The 20,617-nt window shown below is 42.3% G+C and overlaps 1 protein-coding gene across 2 annotated transcripts in view; it reads left to right on the forward strand.

The window, feature by feature from the left end:
* Positions 1 to 20,617, forward strand: part of ALOX5 (arachidonate 5-lipoxygenase) — a 30,542-nt gene that overhangs the window by 4,035 nt on the left and 5,890 nt on the right. For both annotated transcript variants that reach the window (XR_004358373.1, XM_032695490.1), the window contains exons 2-11: positions 2,943 to 3,141; positions 4,897 to 4,978; positions 6,469 to 6,591; positions 9,711 to 9,817; positions 12,740 to 12,912; positions 13,678 to 13,824; positions 13,921 to 14,124; positions 14,355 to 14,441; positions 16,114 to 16,292; positions 19,009 to 19,130. Coding sequence is in view for 1 of the 2 variants with exons in the window: in XM_032695490.1 (XP_032551381.1) it covers positions 2,943 to 3,141; positions 4,897 to 4,978; positions 6,469 to 6,591; positions 9,711 to 9,817; positions 12,740 to 12,912; positions 13,678 to 13,824; positions 13,921 to 14,124; positions 14,355 to 14,441; positions 16,114 to 16,292; positions 19,009 to 19,130 (1,423 nt within the window). In the remaining variant the exon portion in view is untranslated. The remainder of the gene's footprint in view (positions 1 to 2,942; positions 3,142 to 4,896; positions 4,979 to 6,468; positions 6,592 to 9,710; positions 9,818 to 12,739; positions 12,913 to 13,677; positions 13,825 to 13,920; positions 14,125 to 14,354; positions 14,442 to 16,113; positions 16,293 to 19,008; positions 19,131 to 20,617) is intronic.

Here is a 20,617-nt window from a genome sequence, read left to right on the forward strand (position 1 = left end):
GCAGAAAGAGGTGTGCAAGCAGGAAGTGACTGACATTGAGATAACATGGTATGACAGCCTGTGACGAGGGACTCTTCTGCAAAGTGCCATCTGGTCCTGGAAAGACATACAAAATTGCAGAAGTACTGACTAAGTGCGAAACCTGAGCCTGGTAAAGAGTTTATTGACAGTTTTTATTGAGAAGACCAGGAGTTGCAGGGAAATGAATATGGAATAGAAATGGTTCAAGTGCTGCCTATTTCTGGAAAGAAGATTGAAGAATGGGAATCAGTCTGAGCATGCTCTCTGAGTTTTTCAGCCATCATCCAGAATTGTTTGTGCCAGTTGACAAGAGTGAAGCTGAGAATATTGGGTGTGGGCTGAAAGGCAATGATGAGAGGTGTGGTGTTTCAAAGTGGCATTGTGGGAGGAAGGAATCTCCATTTACTTAGCCAGGAGTACAGGAGTGTTTCCTGCAGTTACTGACAGTGATAGTTCTGTGTCAAGACACAATAATGTGATTTCTGAGAAAAGCCACTCAACATTTTTCAGTCTCCACCACTGGTTCAGAATCATGAATCATCAAGGGAATTAATTTATCTTTATACATTATCTTTTTAGCTGTTCCAGCATGGGATGGCAAGGTTGAAGAGCCTGCAGCATAAACTTTTTAAAAAAATGTTTAAAATTACTCTATTTATTTGCTTTACAGAAAGAACTGTAGCTTTTCTGCTATGGAAATGCAAGAAAAAGTGATAAGCATCATTATAATGTGTTGCTTGAGATCTCTACTCTGTGATTTTCATCTCTCAGCTCACATCCTGGCAGACAGATGCTGTCATCCAAAGTTTACCAAGGACTGCTGTACTGTTTGTGAGGCAGTTTATTACCACCTGGTGTGCCTGAGTGTGCTATTGACATAAACATTGCAAATTTTATTTAAGACACGATGGGCTTCCTTTCTAAAAGAAACAGTTCAATGTCTTTTGCTTTAATATGGTGGGGAGAATATAGCTCAGACCACAAGAGAATGAAGTCTCTAATTGTAACCACATGAAGCTTAGCAAAGTCACTTGAGCAAGGTAGTCTTTGACTGCTGCTCCCATGATTGCCATACCCAATTCAGCTTTGTTAAGATGAGCACTTGGCTGCTCCCATATATCGTGAGCTGTTCAGACTTCTGGAGAGTGAGAATCGATTCCCATTCCCCTGAATTGCCTAGCACCACATGGTGTCTTACCAGTCATATTTGAAACAATTACTTATTTATTCCTGTGCTGGTAATTCCCAATAGTTCAAATGACACCAGAACTATCATTTGTAAGAGATATGGTGCTGTGTAACCTGCTCTAGGTGACCCTGCCTTGGCAAGGGGGTTGGACTAGATGATCTCTGGAGATCTCTTCCAACCCTAACAATTCTGTAATCTCTGTATTCACTGTCCTAAATATGTCAGGCAATTTAGCAAGGCCCTTAGGTCAGCATTCGTAACAGCTGTTGTGCTGGGTGGGAGTGCTCAGTGTGGGGAAGAAGTGCAGCATCATATCCTGACCATGTAGCTTCCACTTCTTCTGTAGCCCCGCTGGAGCCATCATCAAGAAAGGGAGAGTGTGGTATGCACGCACTTCCTCGGCCTGACGAGGTTCAGAGCTGCAGCCCCCAGACCTCAGCAAAGCTTGGTGTAGGGGCAGCACTGGGACTGGTCTGCTTCTCTCCTGGATCACTGAAAGACGACTAACTCAAGATTTCACGGGCCTGTCCCTGATCAGGAGCAGGCATGGGAGAAGTCCTTTGAAGGAGCAGGTGTGGGTGGTCCCCATAGTTTTCAGTACCAGCTCAGTACCAGCAAAGACTCTGACCAGACCCTTAGCATGGAAAAGGGCTAAACAGACTAGCTACTGTGCAGCTCTGGGCTGAGGTCCCGCTGTGTTGCAGGAGTCAGGCCTCTCCAGAAGGATCTAAACCACGTTTCCACATGCTGGCTTGTTTTATGTGAAAGAATGAAGTGCATCCAGAGCTAGATGGGGTTCTTGTGACCCTTGTTTTCAGTAAGCTACTTAAATTCCCTTGTACTTCTGAGCCATACAAACATAAAACGTATCATTGTTCAAATCTTAGCTGTACAAAACCAAAATGTACCATTGTCCTCATTTTAAATATGGAGAACTGAAGAAGGATAGGAAGCAAAAGACAAAGGGGATCCAGGTGATCTGGATACTGTTCTTGGTCTGAAGTACCTATAACTAACATACAAAAGTCTTTAGATTCCTTGTCCAATGTTTCAATCTCATTATCATCTTTCCACTCCAATTGCATGAGTAGATGTGCCCTAGCAGTACCTCTTTCAGCTGTTGCCAAGAGAGAACAGTGGATGGTTTCATGGCCTGCATATTTTTCCCAGAGTTGCAAACATTTCAAGGAGTAATACCATTTTTAGTTTGCATCCAAAAATGTTTCTCCGTTTCTGGAATGTTTTTCATGTTCTTGTTTGTTCTTTTGGTCATCTTTCTGTTGCATTGCAGTCCAATAATAGTGTTGCAGCGTATGACTTGGAGACAGCAAACTCAATGCTGAATCAGTTTATTAATGCACAGAGTACAGATTATATACCACATGTGTGTTTTAATCATTATCGAAAGATAGATTTATAGTTTTGTTTTTCTACATAGTCTAAATACTTAAAGTCCAACTGGTGATCCTTATCTCTTGTTTGTGTCCACTCTTCCACATCACTCCTGTTCTTGAGTACGTACAGCATTCCAGCTGCTAGATCAAAGGATGGTCAAGACATCTTGCAATCAGTAGTTTCAGCTATGTTTGATTATGTACAAGTTGAGTGATAACCACATAGTAGGTCTTCCTTTTTTCACCCACCAGAACCTGGAAAGACCAGGTGTGCCTGTGTAATGCTGGTGATGCTTCCTGTATGTGCAGTAGATCACTGACTGTATTCTGCTCTGCAGGTTGACTCCTATGATGTGACTGTGGAAGAAGACCTTGGAGAAATTCAGCTAATAAAAATTGAGAAACGAAAGTACTGGTACCAGGATGACTGGTACCTTAAGTATGTCACTGTTAAAACACCAGTGGGTGACTATTTGGAGTTCCCATGTTACCGTTGGATTACAGATGAAAAGGAGGTTGTCCTTCGAGATGGAAGAGGTGAGAACCATAAGAAACCAGATTTCCTGCAGAACATCTGGAGTTCTTCTCTCTCTCCTTTCCCTTTTCCCATGTACCTCCCGATTGTCTCTCTCATATGGAGATGCACTTCCAGTCCCCTGCTGCATCCTAGAGAATGGACTTTCCCTACTGACTAGGAATACTTCCTGAGCAGCTTGTGGGTGTAGGCACTGGCAGTTGAGTTGGATATTTTGGGAAGCACATACAAGGAAGAGTCCTTATGCTAGCTTGTTACACTGGTCTAGAATTTGAGGGCTGACTCTAATGCCGAATTTTTGTCTGCTCCACGTCCCCATTGCTGAAGCCCTTTTGATTTAATTAGAATTAGTGTTCTGTGGTTGTTTCATGCTAAGGTCCCAAGAGGCCCATGATTAATTGCCTGTGAATTGTCTTGTTTACATGAGAGTGAAATAAAATCCCAAAGTAGACTGGTCAGCAGATGCAAGGACTGACTTGAAACAGCAGCTTACTTTTCACTCCTTCTCTTTGCATGCTGTCAAGTCCAGGACAAGGCAGAGTGATGGATATGACTGCTGCAAGTACTGGTGACCAACTGAGGAAAACATTTTAACTGTCTCTGACTACCTACTTGCTGTGGTCAGGGTTGGGGCAGATATTTATGTTTGCTTGTTCCCCTCTGTGCTACCTGGGGTAGGTTGGCTGCTGTGGTGGTCTGCAGTATGAGTGCTTGAAAACAGCTGAAACAAGTTATGAGGTGGTAGGAAATAAATGTTTATCTTGCCCTTACATTTTTGGCTACTCTTGGCTGAGGAATTTTGTATTTGAAGCCTTTTGTCCTATAATTACAGCTATGTATCTGTTTATTTTTGGTCTCCAGAAGGACTTCCAATTTTTCATAATTTGGTTTATAACAACTGTAACACTTCCATGGAAGACAGCTTTGCTTGGCTTTCGGAGTATGGTGAGGTTAGGGACAAGAGCAAATAAAACCCTCTTGGTAACTTAAACACTATCAGCTGGAAGCCATTAGCCATATATGTTATCAGCTGTGTTATCTTTGATATTTCCAGCCCCAAACCACAATTGTCATGAAACTCCTGCTGGTTTTATCTGCCCTCTCATTTGTGTATGCAAAGTGAGTCTCATAGCTTGCCCTTTCTCTGATCACTAAGGAAGTCTCTGTGTTATTTAGTGGTATGTTGAATTCATGGTCAGAAGAGCAAAATATCTGGAAGTAAAGCCTCTTTGTTTTTTCTTTCTGTTCTCATGACAGGAAGATAGGATTATTGCCCCACGCTGATGGGGAGAGCACAGCTGTCTCTCAGGAGGGAGGCTCGGTGATGTTTCCTCGAGATGTCTTTTAGCAGAGAAGATGAGCTGGAACAATATTGTGGTTTCTCTTATTGATGAAAATTCCCTTAGATACTGAACTGTAAAATTAATTCCCATGACCCTCGTCAGACCATTTAACACTAGATACATACAGCAAGTGTCTACACTAGGAATCCAGGTTTTATATACAGTTGAGACAGATGTTCCTAGCTTGAGCTAATTGCCCCTTGGCGGCACCAACTTAGGAGCTTATCTCCTTCCACAGGTTCTATTAAGGACCTGTGTCTCTACTCGGAGTACTAAATTGGATCATGAAAGCACTTTCCACAGAAACTTTGTAAAGGTATAGATCAAAAGTTTGAAGGTCTGCTGTCCTTCTCAACACCTGGGCAGTGGTGGTGGGGGAGCCTCATAACCCTGTCTCTTTTCCCTGTTTCACAGCAAAGCTACCCCGAGATGACAAGACTCAGATTCTGAAGCAGCACAGACGCAAAGAGCTTGAGTCCCGCCAGAAAATGTACCGGTGAGTTTCCTGCTGCTCCCCAGAAGGTCCAGGGTCTGTTCTCATCAGCTCAGAGTTCGGGAGAGTATGTTCAGATTATCATATGGCTCTAATTACTCAACTCCTGGATAAGAGAAAGCATAAGTTACCATGTTGGCCATATCTGGTTTTTACTTAGGTGGAATTCACTCTAAGTGATGATCATCCTAGTGCAAGGGACATTACAAGATACTTGAATCTCAGATAAGGCTGTCTGGAAGGCTTAAGTGGAAATTCAGTGATACAGCCTAATTGTGGGCCCTCTGGCACACAGTTGTGCTTTCAAGGAAGATTTGGAAGCATATTTCATTTGCCTGTTACGAGCAGTACTACAGTTTTGGAACAGGATGTGAACATGTCAGCTCTGACTGGAGCTTTTTGGCTGCTGCAGCAAACTACTTTTAGTTGTTTCCTGCATTGGGGTGCAGTGGAAAATCTGTCCCTGTTTGAGTGGACTGGAATGTGCTAACAGAACACAGTTGTGATACCCACCCTAATACTGTAATAGGTATTTTTTTCCTAATCAGTGTCACAATGAAAAAATGCTGTGTTTTATAAACTAGTAACTCCAGAAGGCATTAGACATTTCCTCGTGCAAGAAACGTACTCTGTTAAAATAACAAAAGTTTCTTGCACTTGCATCTTATCATGAGAATAAGGATCAGGGTAGAGGGTCCATTCAGAATTGATGGATTGAGGCTTGGTCCATGTGCTGTTGATATAATTTGAATAAGAAAGGCTCTTACTTACAAATTGCAGGAAATAGAGCAGAGAAAAATATGTTTCGAAAAGAGGTGTGACACAAAATTTTATTTATGTATGCAAGAAGGAAGGCAAAATCATTTGTAATTTCAGGGAAGTAGCTATTTACAATTCAGATGCATAACTGATAACACACAATGCAGTCTGTGTGTGGCAGGCAGTTTGGAAATACCACTGAAACACTATTCTTTACAGTTCATTTTCTGTTGTTTTGAAATAAAAATGGAGCAGAGAATGTGTGCCATGACCATTAGGAGGTTGAGGAATTGAATCAAGAATATCTGAGTCTCTTGGAGAGTGCCTTTTGAAGGAATCTAAATACATGTCTGAGTATTTTAGCTGCTGGATCTCAGTTCTGCAAAAATGCAGCCCCAAGAATGAGTGTGCATTGGACACCTGTCTGTCTCTCTGTCCCCTCCCCTCCCAATACATTTGAAGCTAATGCCAGTTTCAATCAAAGGTGGCAAGTGTTTAGAAATACCACAGATATAAGTTGCTTCGAGCTTTGCGAAGGTAGATGGCCAAGCAGTTGCCTTCCACTGTGCTTGAGGATTCTGTGCTTGATGTGATGTAAGTCACTATTTTTGGCCTAAGTCTGCCACAAATTTCCTTTATAGGGGCGAGTCACAGAAGCAGAGTAGGTAAAGGAAAGACACAGCTCTCATGCTGGTGAGGTTATATGATTAATCAAACCTCTTCTGTTTTCTCAGCTGGAAGGAGTGGCATCCTGGCTTTCCCCTGAGCATCGATGCCCATTCTCACAGTGAACTGCCTCGTGACATCCAGTTTGACAATGAAAAGGGAATTGACTTCATTCTGAACTACACTAAAGCGTAAGTGTTTGTGGGACTTCAGGAGTTTTTCAGAATCTCTTTTGAGGCAGCATAAGGATCTGATCACGTTTTAGGTTTCATCTGATCATGTTTTAGGGGTGAGGCCATCCTGAAAAAGGGAAAATTCCATCATAGTTATTGGGTTGTGCTTCTGTAAATAAACCTGTGGGAAAACCAAGAAGAGTTTCTAAGCAAGAGGTGAAAGATGTGAAAATATGCAAAACCCCATGCAAGATCATTGAGATCTTATTTTGTTGCCCTGGCAATGGCATGTTATTCCAGACTTCTCCAGGTCCTGTGTTTTCCAAGAGCAGTTGATGCTAGCATAGTGTTAGCCATTGCACAACACCTGTTTCCCAGCTCATATAGAAGATCTGAGTAATACAGGAGCAACAGCATCTGAATGTCAGAGATGAGAGGTTTGCCATTAGGACGCATAACCAATTTGGAGGCTACATTCCCCTTCCAGCAATTCTATCCTGCCAGGCTGTGGCATGTTGACAGAGATCCTGAGTTGCAGCCAAGTGAAATTTGGAAGCAATTCAGCAGAGTGCAGGGACATCTGTCTTTGTCATTGGCTGTAAGGGGTCCTCCCTATGAAGGAGGAACCTGAAACTGTATTGCAGATAGCCAGCCATTCTGGATAACTGGTATGACAGAAAAGAGATTTTTCCAAGGAATAGCAATGCTTTTTGTCTGGCACATTTGTTGAAAAATCTAGACCTATGATTTTGGTTGAGTGATCTGTGAAAATCTTCAAAGAATGAGTTTGATAGCCCTTATCTAGCTACCCTGATGTACACTGGGAGCTTGGAGCAACTGTCTGCAGGAATGGAGTGGAGATACATGGGAGAAGGCATGGGTCCTGCCTTCAGTTTGAGTGCAGTAGGAGGGAAGACAGGGAGGTGTGTTTGAAAATCCAAAGGAAGGTGTAGAGTTGTGAGGTGTAGCAGTGGTCAAGTAGCACATTTAAGGAAAAATGTGACAGCTCTGAGAGTTATATGAGACATAGGGAGTAGTGGAAGAGGGGAGGGGAATGCCCTTTTACTTGGACTGCAAAAATGGACTTAGAAGGGGAGAGATATGTCTCGGATATTCTTTATGCTGTTGCAAGGTTGGATCTTCAGGTGCTATTGGCAGTGGATAACTCTGTAAGTTTACAGAATTAATTGTGTGTAGGTGGAGATAACTCTGAAGGTGGCCAGTGCTGACATGACCTATAATATCTAGCAAATGGAAACTCTCAGTCTGGATTCTGTGCCAGAAATACGGGCTTGTGTTGCTATTTTGGACCAGTGTTGCATTTGGGCAGATTAAGTTCTGCAAGAAACTCTGCCATTTTTAACTTGCTCTGTTTTCTAGTATGTGCCAGTATGATATCCAAGAAATACTTGATTTCTTGGGGAAAGCAAGTTTTATTTTCTAAGTTCTTCAGAAGTTTGTTCCGAGATAGGAAATGTGAAAAGCTTTCTCCTTTTGGAAGAAATCTTTGAAATACCTGAGAATGAATGTGTGCCTGGCATTCAGCAGGTCAAACCACAGCAGATTTGTGACTAGATCCCAGGTGCTGTGCCTACTGCTTGGTTTGATCAGTAGCCTTAGGTAAGGCGAACAGGAGAGGAGCAGTACATATCAGTTCATGTGTCAAGTGTTTTCTAATCCTTGAGCGGTTCTGAAGGAGGGCAGAGGCTCTACAGGACCTTTAGTGGAAACTTTAAAATAAGACAGTCTCAAATAACTGTTCTCAAGCTACTAAGTTTTGTTTTTTAAAATAATTTAAACTTTTGGTGATGGTCATACTTCCTCTGGAAGGTCATCTGTGATTCAGATACCTAGTCCCTATCCAGAAAGTCCTGCCCAGTAGTTACAAGAGACTCTGGAGAAGTCATGTCCTGTTCTAGCCTAGACAGTTGTGTGAGTTTTCCTTCCTAGCATGCCTCCAGACACCTCTTAACCTTGACTGCCATCTGCAGCAGCAGAAACAGCCCATTCTACATGTACCCCATCTGGGCTTAGTGCAGAAGCAGCTCCTTTGTGGGGGTTATGGTCATGCTGGTCTAGAGCCCTTCTCCAGATTACCATTTGCTGTTTCTCCAGACTTTTGGTCCTCTTGAGCCAGTTCTAATCCAAGCCTTTTTATAAGTTTAGTGATGATAAATCTACCCTTCTGGGATTTTTCCTCCCTCAAATTCTGTTTGGGAGAATTTCCTGCAACACTGTGACCTTTCTTTACTCTGTCATCTGCCCTGCGTATCTTTGTGCGCTGTGTGTGCATTTGAAGTGCTAGTGGGAAACCAGCTTTCTTTTCCAAATTGATTATTTGCTTTCTGGTCAAAGCAAAGGATTTCTATTTAATAAGAACAGTTTAGCATTTATGTAATAATGTAGGACTTGTCATCTCATATAAAGGAGACTTGCTCAGCTGTGGTGTAGACAGAATATTTTGCTGAATTTGCACTTTAAATGAGATATATCTGGTTCCCAGCCCGCTGTGTTCATGTGATGTCTGCAACCAAGTGATTTGGTTTCTGAGGTTTAAGGGTCAAGTTTAACCAGTAGCTCAAGTAAATAGAAAGCTCTCAAAAGCTCAAGTCTCACACTGTACGGATCCAGTCTGGCCTTGATCACATAGAGACTTACAGTAGCTATGTAGGAATAGTGGTTGACTGATCCTGGGCTGTGTTTCTTCTGAATTCACTTGTTCTGCACATCACTCAATCTCTTTGTGTTACCATATCCCTTTCTGAATTGGTGTTAATAATCATCTCAGCAGTCTCAGCTGATGCTAACTGCTGACAACATGTGAAGCACTAGTTTTTCTGACTATAGTTTTTATATGACATAGGTCCTAAAGCACTGCTGTTGTAGGCTGCCAAGAACAACTCTAGAACAGAGTTCTGTAAGTGCAATAGCAGGAGCTGGGCCCTTGATATGCCTTTCAGGCTTGTGTGTAAAGGTACAGCCTGCAAATTTAATTCTGTAGGGTGATCAATCCCATATTCCATTGCTAAAAATTTATTGTGTTTAGATATATAAAAGGGTGGAAAAGAATGGGGAAGGGTATTGAGAACACTGAAGATCATTTTTTTCAGATATGTTTTATTTTGGTGTATATTTAGGATGGAGAATCTTTATATCAACCGGTTCATGCACATGTTCCAGTCCTCCTGGAGTGATTTTGCAGATTTTGAGAGGATCTTTGTCAGAATCAGCAACACAATCTCTGGTGGGTTTATCAGCATTTGCTCATGTTTGTGTCATAGAATGATTAATTAGTTGTCTTGTACATATCTGATCAGGATGGAAGTGGCTGACCTCCTCTCTGCTCTCCAGTAAGTAAACTGTAATCTCAGACTGCAGATCATACCATCAACCCTCAAGACCGAAAAACAAAGATATGATCTCACAAGGAACTAAAATTACTGGTAATTGCTCAGTGACTTTCTCTGTCCTGAGCTATACTGGAGGTCAGTCCAGTTGCGCATCATAGTCCCTTTTGGGTTTTAGAAATGTATTTTCAAGTATGTACAAGTCCCATAGGATATATTTTATTAAGTATTTTGCATCTAAACCTAGAGATAGCTTAGTGGGGGTGCTTTTCAGATCATATTAGCTGTTAAGGCATCTTTGAAAGTTTGATTGTACATGTCCCACTTCAGCCATCTAAATACATGGAAAATCTCCAAAAAGGCAAGTCTGTTACTGTTCTCTGCTAAGGGCAAGTGTGAAGGTGACCCCTCTTGCCTCTGACAGACAAGATCAAAGACTGTTGCCTAATATCCCAGCCATGTGCTCAGTTGCATTGCTGCTAAAAGTCCCGGCTTCTCGACCCTGTTCCAACACAGGGATGCTGCTACTGCCTTGGTTCTGCTGTCATAAGACCTGTAGCTCCCCTCAGTTGGTTCTTGTGAGCCATCTGTGTCAGTGACATGGGGCAACTCAAATGCTTTCCAGGGGTATATTTTTCCCCACAGGGATTATTTTGACAGAATTCAGATATGAAGGCCCATGCTGTTAGGCCAGCAGATCTGGGGATGAGTAACAAAATGCTGAGAATGAGCTGGGAGCTGTAACTCATTCACCTGGTCCTGCTGAGCCAGGGTGAGTCATCAGACCACACTCTGAGGAACTGTGGTTCTTACTGGAAATTAGTGTGAGCTCGAGCTGAAAAAGCTTGTGGCATTTATCCAAAATGTCTCTTGTCAAAAATATGTCAGAATTAGCTATGTGTATTTCATTAAATATCCTGCTTGTGTTTGCCATTTCATACTCACATCTTCTTACTAGAAGACAAAAATTCCTGTCTCAGAGTGTGAGTTTCACTTTTGGTTTCAAGGGTGTTCAGTTTTTTCAGTGTCTTTCCTACTGTTAAAAACTCCATTGATGTAGTATTAACATATAAAAGACAAACTACTGCTTTTCTTTAGCCCTTTTCAATACGAAAATCTTGGCAGTTACTTGAAAACCCAGTAAAAACAATTGCAGATGGTCATGGGTTTTGAACTTCATGGTGATATTTCTGTAGAGCAGGGCTGGGGAGCTTTGGATTTGTGAGCCAGGCCCAACCTTCTGCTCTTACCCATGGTTATTTATTAGATTGTGTTACTGGATATAATAAATGCACAGCTACTATAAATTTGTTAGTGTGTGAATAGGCTGCTCATACTCTGCAAAGGAAAATCTTTTCCCTCCTGCTCTGAAGTTTTACCTTTCTTCAGGCTACCTAAGGATCAGTTCACAGAAATAAGAGTAATTATGTGGTCAAGGGTATAAAACCAAGCACACAAGGTGGCAAAGCTATTAAAAACTAATTACAGCAATTTGTTACATTTAATAAGATTGCTTCCTGAAATACTTTTAACACAAGAATTAGATGTGATCTGCAATTAATTTCATTGATAACATTTCCATACCCACGAGGAAAGCTCCAATTCTGTGACATTTAAACATTAAGTGTCAGTCTCAGTTATGTTAATGCAATTCTGAATTTGCCTTTTTTGCAAGCCTTGGCAGAAACAGGGATAATGGAGAAGGTGGTTCAAGGCATTTTTCAGTCATGCAGTTTCTGTCTAAGGTGATGAATTATTTTTTGCTTGGTGTAAACTTCAGATACAGCTTCAGACTCATTATACAATTGACAGAGATAATGTAAATGTCACTTCATGTAAACTTAATGTTTTTATGCTTTGTTAGAGAGCATTCTGGGGTTTGAGACTTTTTTGTTTTAATTATCACTACATTCCTTTGGGCCAATATTTTTCATCTTTTTACCCTCTTTAGAAAAATGAACTGCTTTCAGAAAAAGTTCTGCCTTGTCTGAAAATAGACAATAGTGGAAAACTTTACTAGCTTAATTTTTCCCCTGAAGACACCAATGGGATTTTTCACATAATCATGTTTTTTCTGACTCTGAACTTGTAAACTGAAGTGGTGACATGACATTATGAAACAGAACACTGCAACTATGGAAAACATCCATTTGTACTACATATGTAATAGTAAAGAGATGAAATACCCCAGACTAGAATTTTACTGATGCGTTAATCTGGGTTTATATTAGCAATTGAAAAATAAATAGAGGGAAAAAATTTAAACAAGCAAAATAATGAACGAGGAGTTTTACTAAGTGAAAGCCAAATCCAAACCCATCCCCGGGTATCCCTCACCCAACTCCAGCTAAGAGAACTGCTCCAGCCACTGCTGTTCTTTCCCTACACACCTTGTTGTGTATTTCCCTTCTCCTGCCTGTGCCATCTGTTTTTGGACTTATCCCTCTGTACTGCATGCCTTGTGAATTTGAAGAGTGAGATTTAAAAATATAATGGAAGACCTGAGAAGGTCATTTGCAGATGAAGAGAGTATTTTTCATAGAATTGGAATATTTTACTCCATGTTCTGTACATGGAGAAACAAATTATTATCAATTTATTTTTTCTTAAAGTGAGAAGCAAAGATTAAATTTGCCATTTAACTTAAGTGATTTTTCTTAAAATTCTGTGTCACCTTTTGAATCCTTTTGTGCTGCTTTCTGTAGTCAAAGTTGAAGTGCAGTATAACAAAAAAGTGAGAGGGAAAGGAGGAATCCTACAACACAGTAGGATATTGATGCAGTGCAAATACTGATGCTCCAGGTTTGTTTTTCCTTTAGAATATGTGATGCAGCACTGGAAAGAAGATTTTATGTTTGGCTACCAGTTCCTGAATGGATGTAATCCTGTGCTGATACGGAGATGCACGGAGATACCCAAGAAGCTGCCTGTGACTATGGATATGGTAGAATGCAGTCTGGAGAGGAACCTGACGCTGGAAGAGGAAGTGAAGGTACAGCTCTGGATCAGGATGGACTGCACCCGTTCCTTCTCATATTCTCTAATCTCCAAACTCTGTTCTAACTGCTTGAGCCACATCTCTCTTCAGGCTTTCTGGTTGGCCATGGCAAAGCTGTTTGTCTCTGCAGACTGGCAGCACTTCTGTTGACTGTTTTCTCCTGCTGCCCTGGAGCTGCAGGCTATGCCTTTCTGCAGGTCCGGTGGAAGAGCTGTAACCAGGAAGTGAAGGGTCCTTTTTCAGTGGTTTCCTCTAAAAGGTTAGGGATTGACTGGATGCCTCGGGGGGAAAAGTGTCTCTTCCTTTCCTGGTAGGGTCTTACCAAGACCAGGTCTTACCCTTGTTGTCACCTGCTGAGTTGAACTAACATGCTGAAGAAGGGTTGACAAGGGTAGTGCCTTGCTTTTGTTTGTACAATGAGCACAGGGTTCTCTTCAACTGGCAGCGTGAAACTTGTTTACATCTGAGTGTCACTGCATGAGTGCCAAACACATAGATGCTCTTTGCTGAAAGACTCACTGTCAGACTCTGCAGACACAAGTCAGTCAGTTTGTGAAACGGTACTTGGTGTCTCAATGGCATCATCCCTGAGCCACTATGAGCAAGGGCAAGGGCAGGCCAGTGGTAGCTTGTAACCACCAGGCAGAAGTCAGTCTCTGGCCAAGACTTCTCAACTTCTCATTTCTTTGTTCCGAGCCTTGCTGCTTGCACGCCATTAAAACACATCATGCTTCCTTTTTTTTTTTTTTTCCCCCACAGCAAGGAAACATTTTCATTGTGGACTATGAGCTCCTTGATGGTGTGGATGCCAATAAAACAGACCCATGCACAATACAGTACTTGGCTGCACCCATCTGTCTGCTGTATAAGAATCTGGAGAATAAAATTGTACCTATTGCAATCCAGGTGGGCCTACTGTCAGAGTCTCTAAAGGGACACATTGCTTGTTGTCTCATTTTAAACATGAAGTACTTGGGATTTCATGTTCTTTGTATCTTTCAGCTTGGTCAAAAGCCTGGGCCAGACAATCCCATATTCCTTCCTTCAGATGCCACATATGATTGGCTGCTAGCTAAAATTTGGGTCCGCTCATCTGATTTCCACATCCATCAGACAGTGACCCACCTCTTACGGACACACTTAGTCTCAGAGGTGTTCAGCATAGCCATGTTCCGGCAGCTGCCTGCTGTACATCCCCTCTTCAAGGTTGGTTCTTGCATGAAGGGATGTATGTGGGCTAGGGTGGTTATCACATCAGGTTGACAAACCAAAAGGAAGTTCTGGTGATAGTTCTGCTGAAATAGTTTAACTGGCTGCCCTGCAAGGCAAGGTACAGCTAAACTACCAGGACCTCCAGGACTTCAACCTTTACATCTGGTTGCTGTTGAATTCTGCCTGAGAATTCGCCTTCTGTCATTGTTTGTCCCATTTCACAGCTCTTGGTGCCACATATGCGGTTCACAATAGCCATCAATACCAAAGCCCGAGAACAGCTTATCTGTGAATGTGGCCTTTTTGACAAGGTAGGTAATCCTCTTTGTGAATCTTCATTGTTCGTGTTTGTTCACAGTTCTTTGTTGTTCTTTGTGGTTATGTATGTACATATCCTTTATTCATCACATATTGCCTTATTTCTTGACCTTGCTACTAAAGGGCAAACATAACTAATATCACCTGAGAAACTGATGGCACACAGAACTGATGGCTTGTTGTCCTAAAGATATTCTCTTTTACCTCTAAATAGCCAAATCAGAACTGGCCAATGTCAGTCAGTACCTCACTTACTGTTGATGTGACTTTGGGTCACATACATATAGGAGTGCAAGATATCATATCGCGCACATAAATTTCTGTACACATATGCACACAGTTAAGTCCCAAATTTCCTTTAAGTGCTCTGTGAGAATAAAAATTGCAAATTCAAATCTTCAGCACTGAAAGACACATAGGTAAGACATTTTGAAGCCCACAAATAGTGGGTGTAGATTCCAGCCTGTCTTCTTGAATTGCCATAAACAGCAGATCTGCTAGGATTAAATCTCAGCTTCATCTGAGCCAGTGAAACATAGCAGTATATTATACCTTTATCGATGATTTGAATGAGGGGTTGAGTGCATCCTCAGTAAGTTGACAGATGACACCAAGTTAAGTGGGAGAAATAGAACACTGGATCTAGGAACCACAGTTAAGTCAGCACACAGCAGTCTCTGTAACAAATAGGAATAAATGTTAAGTTTGAGGAGGTTTCAGAAGCCCTTTCAAAGAGGGAGCCTCTGTTTCAGGACAACTCTATCTTCCTTACACCACTTGCACCAGGCCAAAAATAGCTTCCTTGCCTTGGAGTTTTTCACCCAAGCAAAATAGAGAGGTTAAATACAGCCACCTTCTGTGTCATCTGTACTCCACTGCAGACTGTGGAGACCTCCTATCCCTTTAAACAGAAGCATCATGTCTGCACCTCATGCATGTGGGAAGAGTGTGTGGCTAAAACCTGCCAGCAAGGGTCCTGGAGTTCCAGAGTTTCTTGGTTCCAATGTAGATGAACAACCAGCTGGAGGACAGTAAGTGTAAGGTGACTGCTGCTGCTTTTCACATCATATGCTAGAAAACCAACATTTGGGAACTTCTGTGCAGTGATTTTCTAAAGAGTTTTGAAGTGCTGTCTGTTGTAGACATGCTGTGTTTTCCAAATGTAAATATACTGAAACCCTGGCCAGTCTTCATCAGTAGTCACCCAGCAGGATTGATCTCCAGGCATAAATTCCAGGGCGGCTAATGGTAGCCTTCATCCCTAAACATTTTCTCCTAAACTACTCTGTAGCAGCAGTGCATAGTTTAGCTAAAGCCCTCATCTGCCACACTCATGGCTGCCTTCCTTCATACTTGCACTGATTCTGGAGCATAGGGCTGGCAGAAAGTGCCATGCTTTGATGGTGCTGTCCTCCAGTATAAGCAGCTGCTGTACCTATGGTGAAAATGTGGTTAATAACAGTGATTCATGGGAGAGGTATGAAATCTCTGCAGTGAAAATGCACAGTTCCAGTAGAACTCTGCAGTTTGGTACTTTGTGTGGAGATTTGGTTTTCTCCTTGAAAAACAGATTCATCAGCACTCTGAATCCTGTCTCCTGCAAATTTGGAAAGCCAGTCTTGGCACAAAGTGAACACTGTTCCCATCTTGCCATTCTTCCTGCAGGCAAATGCTACGGGTGGAGGAGGACATGTACAAATGGTACAGAAAGCAATGAAAGATCTGACTTACCGTTCCCTCTGCTTCCCAGAGGAGATCAAAGCTAAAGGGATGGACAGCAAAGAGGACATCCCCTACTACTACTACCGGGATGATGGCATTAAAGTCTGGGAGGCAATAAAGAGGTAAAAGACCATAGTTCAAGAAATGGCTCATAAAGTCACTGTCACAGAGACACAGATCTCTTTTTTTTCTGCTCACTTTTTCTCTTCACTTCTTCTCTTTTGAACAATACATGGGCTGTTTAGTAATGTGGTGCCTTTTCCATCCAGCATATCTAATTGGAGGAAAAAGATACAGCCAAGCACACACTCTTGAAAGACTGTTAATTCCTGCTTTTTTCAGTTTTCTTGTATTCTGTATTTCAGAGGACCCTTTATAAGTACTCTTCTATAGGATTTCAAGAATTTACTGAGTTGGAATTTAGCCTGCAAAGGGAATTTAATAACAATTTTTTTAGCTATGCACAAATGAAAAGCAGACCCAGCTCTCTGAGCCAGCCACATGAGTTCATCAAGGTTTTTGTGGAGTGAAAATGTAAGATTGACTTCTGTGAAAGTTGTCTTTTGAAACTCAATAAATTAGGTATTAACTGATTAGAGCAAAACCTTTCTTAAAAAATGCTTTAAAATTGCAAGGCCTGAGTTTAATCAGGGAGGGCAGCAATTCTGAGTCAGGAGAGGTACTGCAAGGCTGCTCAACCACACAAATGTGGTTCCTTTTCAGGTCTGAAACACTGCGTCAGAATGGAATGATTCATAAGAGTTTTATTCTGCTGCAATGTTTAGTTTAACAAACAATGTATTTTTGCATAACATAAATTGCTTACTAAATATGCAGCTGTTCCTGGTTGCATGACTTTTGAAAAGCATGTTCATTAAAAATTAGATCTTTCGTATACAGAAAATAGAGGGTTTATGATGCAAGCATAATGTTCAAAGTTTTGGGTATATCTTCATCTCCTGTGTTTTCTCTGTGTTTTGACAAGGGGTTATCTTGCAAAATTTCCTGCAATTGTTAGTGCCCATTTGAGAGAAAAGGAAGTTATAACTTTGCTGTGGTTGTTTTCTTTATGTAGTCCGGTTTTTTTGTCCTTCTCTTTCCTGTATTTTCTTTGCATATCAAGATATGACTTTCAAATACCAGGTAGTACTTAGTCAACTCAGTTTAGTTTGACTGTTTGTGGGTGTTAATCTCACTGGAGGATTGTGTTACACTGCCTCAAATTTGGCTGAGAGATTCTTCATAGGTGAATAATGTGATTTATAAATGGTGTAGGCAGTACCCTTTAGAGTGTGTGAGACCCTGACCCATGGTCAGGATCCTGACATGGTTGTGCATGTGTCACCATGAATCTCCCACACTACAGGGTTATCAGTCTTCACTTTTGATGAAATAATTTCTATTCCCAGCATTACTTCACATGTGGTAGATGGTGTAGACTTAAGAAAGCTGATAAGGTTGTCCCTATAGAAACAAGGAGTCTCACAAGGCAAATTTGTAAACCCCTTCTCTAATACTCAGCTTCCTCTTTCTGATCTAACTGCAGATAGATGTATCAACCCAAGGCACTGCAGCCCAAAAGGCTTCACCTACGCTTCGTATGCTAATCTATATTTCTATGCAATGGAGTCTAAAACACTGCCATTTTTTAAGAGGAGGATTACATTCCATATCACCTGGCACCTGTGCCAAATGCATGGAGACAGAACTCATGCAGTTTTCTCTCTGCATTTTGCAGAATTTTTCTTTTCCTTTGGCTTCCTCTAAAACCTAAAATTACTTAAACTCTTGGTGTTAATGCAGTTGTCTGCCTCAATGACAACTCTTGACTTTGTTGGTTGATAGGAACCACATTGACAGATTAATAAAAGTCTCCAAATTGCAATAAATTTATAAAATGTACAGATTTTTATCTTATTAAGGGATAAATCTCTATTGGATAACAGTTTTTAATTGCATCAGTCAGCGTCTGCAGACAAATGTTTCACCCTATGGGTTGTTGTCAAAATATTTAGCAAGAGATTATAGGTACCTGCAGAGCTAACAGAATATCTCAGCACATCGCCCAGTCAATCAGTCATTCAGTCATGAACTGCAAATCTTCAGGAAATCAGGCTTACCTATTTTTAATGCTTTCAGAATTCTTTCTGTTATCATAGTGTTTTAAGAGCCTTTCTTTCAGAGGTGAGTTAGCCTGGGGAGCTTTTGTAGAAAGAGGGACCTTGAAAAGAGGAACTGAACAGGGAGGCGATGTCTGCTGTAAACAAGTGGGTGTAGGAAATAGCTCTAGATCTCTTCTCCCCAGGAGAAATTTCCTGGGCCACCTCCACTTTGGAGTGTGCCAATTGTGTTTCATTAAAAAGATGTCCAGTAGGAGGGGTGCAACTATTTGAATGGTATTCAGGAGCAGCCTTGGAGTGTCCCACATGAAGGGGATTGTACTGGTATCACAGTTTGGGAACCCCACTTCCCAGCGTGAGAGCCACGTGGATATGCAAGAGGGAGTCTGTATTAAGTGAAGGATGTAGATGTGATGACAGAGGTCTGGGTAGGAGCAAAGGCTGATATAAGAGAATAAAGTGCACAGGATTGTTCAGGAGATGCAGTGTGGTCCAGCATCTTGTTGGGGGAGGAAGTGATGCTGCAGTCCCAGATGAATCAAATTTCCCTCTGTGCATTCCCACTGCTTGTAGGAAGGAGGTAGGAGAGTGTTGAGACCTTCTCTTGCCCTTATCCCTTTCCACACACAGCATTTGCAAGGGCCGTAGACGACCTTGAGGAACAGCAGACTTGCTTTCTCCTTTTGATTTCGTTTTGTTCATTTGTTCCTGCCCGCAGTTTTGCAGAGGATGTGATTCACATCTACTATGAGAGTGACGAGGTGGTGTGTGAGGATGTGGAGCTCCAGGCTTTCGTCAAAGACATTTACGTCTATGGGATGAGGGGTGTGAAAGCCTCAGGTAAGGTGTGATGGCCCTGCCAGGTCTGCAGCTTGTTGAGTCCCTGCTGACAGCAGTGCTGCGTGCACAGCACGCCTTGAGCTGTTAGAGACCCTCTCTCTTCTTGGCCCAAAGATGCTCAGTTTTATGGGTGAGACCCTGGATCAGGCCCTCCCTCAGGAGACAATGCCTTCTTTTGCCACAGATTCTCATTATGAGCTTGGGCAACTCATGTAATCTCTCTGCGCTGGGGACAGGTCCTTTGATCTTGTCTGCTTATGCTTTAAGCACTGGGGAGGGATGCTGTCTGTAGGTGCTGTTGGAACCACCAGGCAGACTGACAAAAATCACAAGGAGCAGAGAGACCCCCTTGCACCCTCTCTTTCAAACCTCGCACCAAATAAGAACATGTAAGAACCTCTCCAGGAGTATCTTGCTGCACTTTTTATTTGTTCAGCACCTGTGTCACCACTGAGCTGTTCTACTCTCTTCAAGAGAAGATACTCATAATTATTTCCAAGAAATATTCTTCTTTACTCTGTCTCTTCTCACTGCCTCTCTTTTCTTGCAAACCATTACTTGGCCATGGAAGCTCTCACCCATAACATGGCTCAGTTCTCCCACGTGACTTAACACTCCCCTGTATTTCCCTAAACATGGGGGTTTTTTACTTCCACTCACATTTTTTCCAAGCAGATTTTCAGGAACGTATAGAGGTGGGTGAGGATTCTTCACACTGTCCTGGCTGATTTACATCTGGCAACACCTGTTGGCCAGTTACCTAGGGCAAATGGCTTTGGTATTGCAGGCACACATTTGAGTACAAGATGTCCAGGCAAACCTGTGGTATTTCCAGTCATTAGCAGTATGTGCTGGTGTATAACAGCCTCCTGGACTCTCTCTTCCTGGTCAAGCAAACTATTGGGATACACCTAGTTGCTATCCTTTTTGTTTGTCAAGTTGTCTCTTAGGAAAAGCTTAGAAGGAAGTTCCTTCTTGTAGGAACTTCATGCTTGACCTAAGCATCATGATATGGGACAAGTACTGAGCCTTTCCAGGGCTACAGCTGGGATGGGAAGCTACAAGCACCACCAGGGGCAGGGCTGCCACTGCAAATGGGAAGCCTACCAGGCCTGCAGCATCTCTCTCTGCACTGCTGCCACTCCAGAGCAGGGGGACTTGGCTGGGTCTGTAAAGAATGGGAGGAGGATAAGTGGGGGAGGCTATGGCACTTGGGACTCCCCCTCTAGTCTCTGTTTCTTCCCTGTGAGGGCTGCTGTGACTGGGAGAATACCAAACTCCTTTAAAGATGAGCACAGTGTGCTTAGGATAGCAGAACACAGGAGGGGATGGTGCATCCTCACCGCTTGGGGCTTGGTGGCTGACCAGAGATACCGTGTGCCTCTTCCCTCTCTCGTGTTGAGTTCACATCTGCATCAGGTTGGTGGTGGAGGTGTGAAGCAGCTGAGCAGGGGCAGCTTGCTCCAGGGTACTGACAGAGCTGTAGG

Source organism: Chiroxiphia lanceolata, chromosome 8 (assembly GCF_009829145.1).
Source record: "Chiroxiphia lanceolata isolate bChiLan1 chromosome 8, bChiLan1.pri, whole genome shotgun sequence".
Classification (NCBI taxonomy): Eukaryota; Metazoa; Chordata; class Aves; order Passeriformes; family Pipridae; genus Chiroxiphia; species Chiroxiphia lanceolata.